The following is a 9,187-nucleotide window of genomic DNA, read 5'->3' as shown; positions in this document are numbered from 1 at the left end:
AATTTGTCAAGTTGTGGTTTGAATCCAATTTTACACAAGCACCCATGACATCCTGTGTCAGAGCTCCATATTTAATTTTACTTTTTTTCTTTAATCCTTCCTTTTATTTGGTTTAAACAAACAAACAAAAAACCTGCCTTCCTTTTAGTACTTTGATAAACACCTGGTTGATTCTTGCATAGCCTGTGCAAGTCACAGAATTTAATTCATTTCAGGGATATGTCTTCGATTAACTTAGATTCTAGTTCTGAAAATTTATTCCACAGATACATTCTTTTTCTGAAAACTTGGCAGGGGAACCAAAGGGTTTTGCCTATTTTTTTTTTCTTTTGGGGGGAGGAAGGAATTAATTGAAAATTGGGTTTGCATCTTATTTGGCAGTAAGGTTGTAGATTCTGGGGTACTGTGACGATCTGAATTTTGGTCACTTCATAAACTTTTGGCATAATAAATTTGCATACGTTTCATAATTTGAGTCTTCAAAGATGACATATATGCCTAAGTCTTATGAAGACTTTCCCTGCACTTCCCTGCTGGGGAAGGTCTACACTGAGTCGAGCAATTGAGGTAACAGCAAGGTCCCTCCGTCATACAGGCAATTGCCTGCTGGCCGAACCCATGAGAGAGAGACATTTATCCATGCAATGAGAAATTTATCTGAGAGCAAAGAAGACTTGCCATTTGCAAGAAAAATGGAGTGCAAGAGACTCAGATATGACAAAAAGATGGAAACTGCATTGCCAGAAGGAAAGAAACCTGATACGACAGGGATTACCTGCTACCTGGCACTATCTGAGCAATGGCAATAGGAGATGTGGATCTGCAAGCAAAAGGCAAGGCAGGCATTGCAGGATGAGAAGACTGATGTTTTATTTGGAAGAGAAGGCAAAGGACTAAGACATGCATTTGGGAAAGGCAGGAGTAAATCGAGTCCAGAGCAAACACTGGCCAAGGCACACCTCCCTCTAGACTTTGGAATGGGACTCAAGATACCCAAGTTATGCCCTGCCCGAACGATGCCATTCCTGTGTTACTGCAACCTCTGGCGAAGAGCGCGGACCAGAGTGCCGAGTCAGGCAGAGGACGAAAACCAAGATCGTGCTTTATTGTTTCAAGTAGTGGAGGACTGCTGCATAGATTTAAAACAGGGCTCTTACCATAATGCCCCTTAAAGAAATTTGGTGGTTTGTTTCCTTGTCCTAACAGTAAACTGTATAAGCACCCACACAATAAAACAATATTGTTAAAGGACTGCTGAGATTAGGAAGTCTTAAAAACTAGGAAATACTTGAATAATTTGTGCAATCTTTGTTCAGTCCTCTTGTGCATTTGCCTTACGAAAGCTTTCAACTGCACGATGACTTGCCCTGAGTTCCGGCGCAGGCACAGAAGGGGACTGCCTCGGCGCCAGCTGAGAGCGGCGTCTGCTTCGGCTGTGCACTAGGTGACACGAGGCAGGTTTCACTTCTTACGGGTAGTTTTTCACTCTGTTCTGTTTCAACTTTGCTTTGCTGAGTTAAAGACAACAATTCATGCATACCGGCATTAACTAGTATTTATGGAAGGTACGATCACTTTACTGGCTAAACTCTGCCCAACTTGGAGAGGAATAGGCAGATTTTCTGATAAATTTAAATAGTCTAGAAAGAACACAGTTTGCAGGAACTTACAACATTAGTCATTAGCCAACAAAGCTGAACTCTATGTATTTTGTCTGGTAAAGTTGCTAAGAGAACCACAGATGCAAAATTAGAAGAAATGAATCTACAAGAGCGTAAGTAACAATGGACCAAACGTGAAAAAAACTTGTTTCAAAATCATGCCATACTTCCAAGTATTGTTTTAAATAATTACTTTTAAGGTTGAGAAAAATCCCTAAGTGCCTTTATTCTGTATCTGCCTCCACTAATAGCAGTAGAATGCATACCATGATCATGCACGTAACCCAAGGCTGTTTTCACATATGAGAGACATCATCCTCATCATCTGTTGAACCACATAATGTGACTTGAAACTCAGTTCAGCACCTGAATTCTTCAAATGGGTGTGTTAACAGAAAATTTTAGGGAACAATTGCTTCCCCTTGTACCTCACTTGAGTCCAGCTCTCTGGACACTAAATAAAGCATAGAAGTGTTTGGACAGGAGGCTTTCCGATAATTTCAATTGCTACTAGATGTAACGGGGTTAATACAAATACCGGTAATGCCCTTTCTGTGTCATTACAGCCACCATTATTTTTGCAGCATATCAGAACCGTACCTACACGGCAAGATGAGAGTCTTGCATGTAAAATGTGAATTGAAGATTATAATTGCTTGGTCATTCTGCAGTCCGTTGCCCTAGCTGTTTGCAAATTAAGGTACCATTCGGTGCAAGTGATATTGGCAGACTGTTTACCTTCAAAGAGAAACATTGTTATTCTCCTTTTTCTTTGCTAAACAATTACATCCTGCTGCTGCTGCCGCTGCTGCCGCTGAGCACAGACACATCCCTAGTCTCCTGGTAAATTACCTGGCCTCTGGTTGTTCACGAAACACTGGTGAAACTACATTTGGGGGGAAGACGGGCCAACAGGTATTACTAACGCTTAGATCTTTTGTCTGAAAACTTTCATTTTGTAAATGCTAATGGACAAAGCCCCAAACGGTCCGCTATTATTTTGATGTTTTGCTCTCTCCGGCTTAGGACGAAAGAAACCTCGACGGCTGAAGCTGCGCCCGGCGCAGCCCCCGGCCGTACCGCCAGCGCGGCCAACAGGCGGCCGCTCCCGCGGGGCCCCCAGGCTCCAGCAGAGGGCAGCGGCACGCCCCGCGGCCGCCCGCTCGGCTCGGCTCGGCCCGGCCCGGCCCGGCCCCGCCGGCTCCGGGCCGCCGGGGCGGGGGAGGCCGGCAGCCCCCGTCCCCGCCGCCGGGGAGCAGCGCCGCGCCGCCGCAGCGGAGCCTTTGTCTCACCGCCGAGACACCCGGGGCCGGCCGCCCCCTCCTGCCCCGGCGAAGCCGCTTCTTCCCCGGAGGGAGGAGCAGCGGAACGGCCCGCAGGCCGCCCCGCACCGCGGCGAGGGGGAGAACGACACGGCGGGGAGGAGGGGGGCGCGGGCCCTTCCCCACCGGCCCGCCCCGCCCGGGTGCCGGCGCCCCGCCTCCGCGCCCCACGGGGGCCGGCGGGGAGCCCCTGACTGACGGCCGGGAGGCGGGCGGCGGTCAGGGCCGGGCCGGGGGAGAGGCTGCCGCCGCGGCGCGTCGGCGGGAGGCGAAGAGAGGAGCGGGCGGGCAGGCAATGCGCTGCCGCAGCTCCGTCTCGGCGCAGGCGGCAGCCTTGTGCAACCAATATGGCTGCGTGCGCCCGCGAATGAAAGGAGGCGCTTGGAGCTGAAGCCGTCTCCCCCCACCCCTTTCGCCCCGCGGCCGTGTGGCCTGAAGCGAGCAGAGGAGAGAAGTTGTCTGGGCTGCCCCGCGGGGGGGTGGGGGGTGCCCGGGAGGCGGCGGCGGCGGCCCTTCCCGCAGCTCCTGCTCCCGGCTGTCCCCCTCCCGGGGGCAGGGGAGAGGAGGAGGAGGAGAAGAAGTTGTTTCGCCGCCCGGGGGGGCGGAAAGGAGGCGAGAGGGGCGCCAGCTGGAGGAGGAAGAGGAGCAGCAGCCCCTGACGGCGGCTCGCCCCCCGTCTGCCTGAGGGGGAGCGCGGCGGCTCCCGGCCCGGAGGAGGAGGAGGAAGAGGCGAAGCCGCCCTCGACCCAGGTCCTGCCCGAGCTCCGCGCCTCTTCCCCGGGACGAAGTTGCGCCGGGGGCCGCCGCGGGGGCGCCGGCTGCCGGAGGAGGGCGGCCGGCGGCGCCCCCCCTCGGCCCGCGCCTCCCCGGGGGCGGCGGTGGCGGAGCGGCGGGGCCGGGGGGCGGCGGCGGTGCGCGGCCCCGGCGGGCGAAGTTTGGCCGGCGGCGGCCTGCCGCGGCCATGGAGCCGAAGCACAAGGAGCTGCTCGCCCAGTGCCGCCAGAGCCTGGCGCAGGCCATGACCGAGGTGGACAAGGTGGTGGAGCTGCTGGAGGCCGCCGGCGCCCTCGGCCCCCGCGACCTGCGCGACCTGGAGGCGGCGGGCGGCGGGAAGGCCGAGCTGCTTATCGCCCTGCTGCTGGCCAAGGAGCGGGACCACTTCCAGGACCTGCGAGTGGCCCTGGAGAAGACGCAGCCCCACCTGCTCTCCATCCTCTACCTGAACGGCGTGGCGGGGGCGCCGGCGGCGGCCGAGACCGCCGGTGAGCGGGGCCGGGGGCGCGGGGCCCGGGGAAGGTGCGGGGGCGGAGGAGGAGGAGGGCAACGGCTGCCCCCGCCCACCCCCGCTGGGGCAGGGGAGCGGCTGGGCAGCGCGGGCCCCTCGGGGCCCCCTCCTGAAGGTGGGAAGGGAGCGGGGCGGGCGCGGGTCCTCCTCTTCCGCGGGGGTGGAACTCGCCCGTGTTTGCCCTTGGGCTCTCGGTTCTTGTTTTGTGCTCCCGACCCCTTTTCCTTTCTCTTCTGGCGGGCGCGCTGGTGCTGGTCCCCGAGAGGTGCCGCGGATGCTGTGCGGTGCCCTTAGAGGAGAGGCCACCCCAGCCTGGTTCTTGCCGCCCCCCCCCCCTCCCCCCCGAAGCCGGGTGCCAGTTGGGGGCTGGGGAAGACCGGACCCGAAGGGGTTTTCCTCCCTTGAGCTCCTCTGGGACCGCCGGTGCTGTTAAAACTGTCGCTTCTTGGCTGGGCAAAACTGTGAAACTCCCCCCTGCAGCCAGTCTGCTGGAACAGGCTGGCTGGCAGGACTCCAGCAGATGTGCGTTTGAATAAATACTGTAACTATTTTTCTCCGGACAAACATATGTTTGTTTGAGGCTATATTACTGTAACTCTTCTTGGTGGTTAGAACAGGCAAACAATTGATTTAACAGAAAATCCAGACGAGAAGAATTTGAGTGTAAACCTCCTTCTCAACTAAGTTGGGCTTTGACCCACAGGTCTTCCCCTATTCTCCTCCCTCCAAAACAAGCCACAGTCTACTTATATGTGGACAATACCAGGCTTTAAAATAATAATAATAATTAATAAAAAAGATTGGGTGATAATGCACGAGGCCTTGCGAGTGCAGCTGTGTTTCTAGATGAGAAATATTTCAACTGAAGTAAATGGTAATTCTGTATTATAGATTACAGATAAAGAATGTGCAGTTGTCCAAGTGATGTGTAAGTATTCTCTTCCAGTGTGTGTCCAAGTTGACTGATTCAGAAATGTGGGGTCTCTTTTTGGTTTTGTTTCCAGATTTGGGAATCGCAGGGTGACTACCTGTTTACATAAGGAACTGCATTTGGAGAGCTTTCTGGCTCTTATAAACGATACCATTTCTTTAAGAAAATAAAACCTTTTAAGAGCTGCTTCCGTCTGGAAAATAGTGCTTGCATGTGCAGTTGCACTGTGTACTCTGCCCTTATTTGAATTATCCTGTTGATGCTAGGAGTTTGGTAAACACAAAAAAATGCGTGAGAGTCTTATACACTGATATAAAACAAAACATTATCGTGTATGGCCTTTTCTAATGACTGTATGGCAGGACCTCACAGGATGGGGAAAAATGGACCGAACAATAGACCTCAGCACTTCTAACATTATGTGGTCTGACATCAATAGGAGATGAGGGCACTCGCTGCCTTTCAGAATGGGACCCATGATGTTTTTGTATGATTAGATTAATGCTCGGTCTTGTCTTGTTGAGAAGATGCATTAATGGTACTGGGCTACTAACATTCCCCAGCCTTATAAACAAAGGTGTAAAACATGAATGGCAGGAAAAAATGAAGTAGGCGTTGGATATAGTAATGCTCTTTATTTTTAAAATACAAGTTGGAATTGCAAAATGTCTCGCAACGCAGAGCTCTCGAGGGAAAAATAGTGTGCTTGGTAAAATGAACTATATCCTCCTTGACTGAATGTGTTCATGAGGCTAATCTGAGATAAATTAACATCTGTGTGGGAAAGGATGTTCCCGTGATGTGGTGGCTTTTAAAATTTTATTGCTTTCATTTATCAGTAGTAATAAAGAGCTAACTTTGAGAGTCATGGTTTTGTTTCCCTTGTGATAAATGTGTTTACAAATTAGTACACCGGAGATTAATAACAGTGAGCTTAAGAATAAACCATCATGCATATAGGAAGGTAAAGGACCTGAGCCTTCAAACACTGTTGTATGTATTCCAACTTTACTTGCCTGAGGAGGTCTCATGGTAACTAGTCATGAGGCTGCTTGTGTGCCCACTGAACGCCTCCGAAAAATCCTGGTCTACGTGTGAGTTTGTCCTGGATGTGTTATGCAAAGTGTTAGTGTTTGAGTGTAACTGCAGTAGAAAGGTTCTTGTTTGAACCTGTATTCAGATGTAATTGGGTTTTACTCTAATATCTCCCTGTAGGAAGTCTGACCACCCATCTGCTCTTCTTGTGCCTTTTAGGAGTTTTACACCTTTTCACTGGGGATGTTGAAGGCTGATGAGTCAAACTGCTTTTTGTTCTTTGGGTGTAGTAGGAAACTGTAAACGTGGTAGCAAGGAGGACTGTTGGATTCTGGTTTTAAAATACTGAAGTGAAAGAGTCCTCAGCATAGATTACGTAAAATGCCTCTATTCTTAAAGGAAAAAAATATGTATCTTAAACATCACTTTAATTGAACCTATCCAGCTGAATTAACTTTTAAAATTACCATTAGTATATGAAGAAATGACAGTTTACAGTGGTACACTTAATTTTAGTATTGTTTGGAAAAGGAAGCTAATATAAAGTACATCCCCTGAATGCTTGTTGGAGATGAAAATTATCTATAACCAGTAATGTCTTGTAGTAGTGATTGCTAATTTCTTTTTCCAGTGTGCTGCTGTTGTGAGGGAAATGGGAGGGTAATCAGCAACATAATTTTGTTCAAAGTTGCAGAATTCAGCATACAGTCTGCTCGCTACGCTAGCACGAGTGATTCTCCTTCCATTTTAATGTGTGCGATGTGTACCATTACTTTGTGTTTTACTGTTGTTTTTTTCCTTCTCATTTTAAATATCACCTCCTGTTGGACTTTAAAAGGTGATATGTAAACTCGGAATGAATCTCAGGCTGTTATTTATATCAACAGTTCTTGTGGCTGGCTGGACAATGTAGAGCTGACACTTTTATAAGTATTTATCTACACAACATGGAGGGAAGTAAACAGCTGGTCTGACTGCTAAAGGGAAAGAACTGGCGTCCTAGTAACTGCCAAAAGACTTCCACTATGGATAACTCTGTCTTTACGTTACAAGGAGCTTGCTTTTCTTTGTAGAGTTTCCCTCAGTTCAGTCCCCATTTAAATGTATTTGTCTTCTATAGCAGTTTCTAACTGCTCATTTTAAACCTAACATGGTATAGTGGTTTGTGGATGACAGTTTCTCCAATAAAATGTATATATTTTTTTTAAGCTTATTTTGTTTCTAATTTGAGAGTACTGTGCCTAACAGTGTTAGTAAACAGAGTGCAAAATCTTACAGGAAACTACCTTCTGTCAAAGCAGAAGCTAAACAAAGTGCGATTTGCTCTGTTTCACTTAGTCATGTTCAGAGACTTTAGTTCTTCCTTGAGTAAGACCTTCGATTACTACATTACGCTTTTGTGTAAATGTTTCTGTGAGAAATTGGCTCTGTCCATGTGAAAGTGACTGTTTGGCTGATTTAAAATCTCCCAGTACTTTGCACAGGGACTAATTCTTTAAGTAGTGTGCCAAGTGCTTTTATTTATTTATTTTGGAGTGAACTGATAGATTATTATTAAATACTTGATTTGGCAAATTGCCTCCATCATGCATGTGAGAAATCCTGTATCCTGATAGAACAACGTACCCCTTCTAATGTGGAAATAAATGGCTTCTGAGCATTCAGTTCTCCCTTAGATATCTTGCTAAGCAGATACTATTTCATTCTTATAGTTGATATAATGTGAATTTTGTGACATAAAATGTGTCCAAGACAAGAATACAGTGGAAGATACTTCATCGTGACAAGTACTGTTAAAGATGCATTTTCTTTTAAATGTAATTAAAGGGCTAGAACAGAAATCTAATGAAACTATGTAGTCTTTAGACTGCTTCAGATAATGTAGAGCTTTGTACTGACATTTTTGTGGTATTAAAAAAAGTGGGGAAAAAGGTGGGTTTGGTTGTCAAGCTTGGAATTTGGTTTTGAGATGAACATGTGGGGCTACAAAGGTGCTCCTAGCGCTTTATGCTCAAGCTGAGTAGACTGTTGAACTTAAGGAGCTTCGCTGCTGGTTTCACAACTATTAAACACTTAGGTTCTCAGTTTCCTTTTATATTAGCAGTTAGTCTCCTGCTTTTCTGTACCCATACAGCTGCAATCAGTGAGCGTGCGTCTGTAAGCTTAAGCATAACATAATGCCTTTTTTTACTAAAAGGATTTAGCACCATTTTGGATTTTAAACGCAGAGTGTGTTAGGCTTCAGAGGTGTTTTATTTAACAGTTTCAGGATCGGAATTTAAGTTTTAAAACTTAAAAATGTAAAAATACAAATTGATTTAATTTTTAAAAAAAGTCTTCAAGGAGTCAAGAAGGAAAGAAGGAAGATGGTTGTAGATTGACTTTGAAAGTTTTCCTTCTGTTATTTAATAAGACTTATTTTTCTAACTGTGTTTGGTCAGAGATCAAATGTTAATTTCCTGTCCAAAAAGTAAATGTAGGCATTTACAGGAGTAGGAAAAAGTTAGAATGCAAACTTTTATAGCTTTTTAGAGGGATTATATCAACTTCCTCCCTCTGCTTCATAAAAAAAAGAGCGAGTTGTTTCAGACAGTCAGATTTGAAGTCACAAAGTTTACCTTCAAATATTGCAAAGTCTTTCAGCATATTTAACAACAAACACAAAAGGCAAGCTCTGTATGTATGAATTTAGGAGATTGAGAGCTGGGACCCACTTCTCTTGCTGGCAGCACCCAGGAGACCCACAAGAAACGCAGTAATTCTCAGGGTTGTCCCTGAGGAGCTGGGAGTGTGACTGCTCGGGGCCGGTGCTGGGGCCTCCGCCTTGTGCTCCCTCTTCCCTGTCCCCCCCCCAAAGTGTTGACCAGTCCCCACAAAACATTGACTGGTGACTGGTGAGTGGAGCTCATGAGCAGGAGTGAGAACTTGAGCTAGTGAGGAGCCGAGAGACTGT

At 47.7% G+C, this 9,187-nt stretch overlaps 1 protein-coding gene across 7 annotated transcripts in view; it reads left to right on the top strand.

Moving 5' to 3' along the window:
- Positions 1-3,074: 3,074 nt before the first annotated feature.
- The window catches only part of DLG5 (discs large MAGUK scaffold protein 5), a 139,657-nt gene continuing 133,544 nt past the window's right edge, over positions 3,075-9,187 (top strand). For 5 of the 7 annotated variants that reach the window (XR_012776166.1, XM_075505155.1, XM_075505153.1 and 2 more), the window contains exon 1: positions 3,076-4,245. Coding sequence is in view for 6 of the 7 variants with exons in the window: in XM_075505155.1 (XP_075361270.1) it covers positions 3,945-4,245 (301 nt within the window). In the remaining variant the exon portion in view is untranslated. Of the gene's footprint in view, positions 4,246-9,187 lie in introns of all 7 variants that reach the window. The other 2 variants (XM_075505156.1, XM_075505154.1) reach the window with 1 other exon arrangement.

The sequence above is a fragment of the Mycteria americana genome, chromosome 6, assembly GCF_035582795.1.
Source record: "Mycteria americana isolate JAX WOST 10 ecotype Jacksonville Zoo and Gardens chromosome 6, USCA_MyAme_1.0, whole genome shotgun sequence".
NCBI classification, from domain to species: Eukaryota; Metazoa; Chordata; class Aves; order Ciconiiformes; family Ciconiidae; genus Mycteria; species Mycteria americana.
This window is presented reverse-complemented; position numbering and strand designations above follow the sequence as displayed.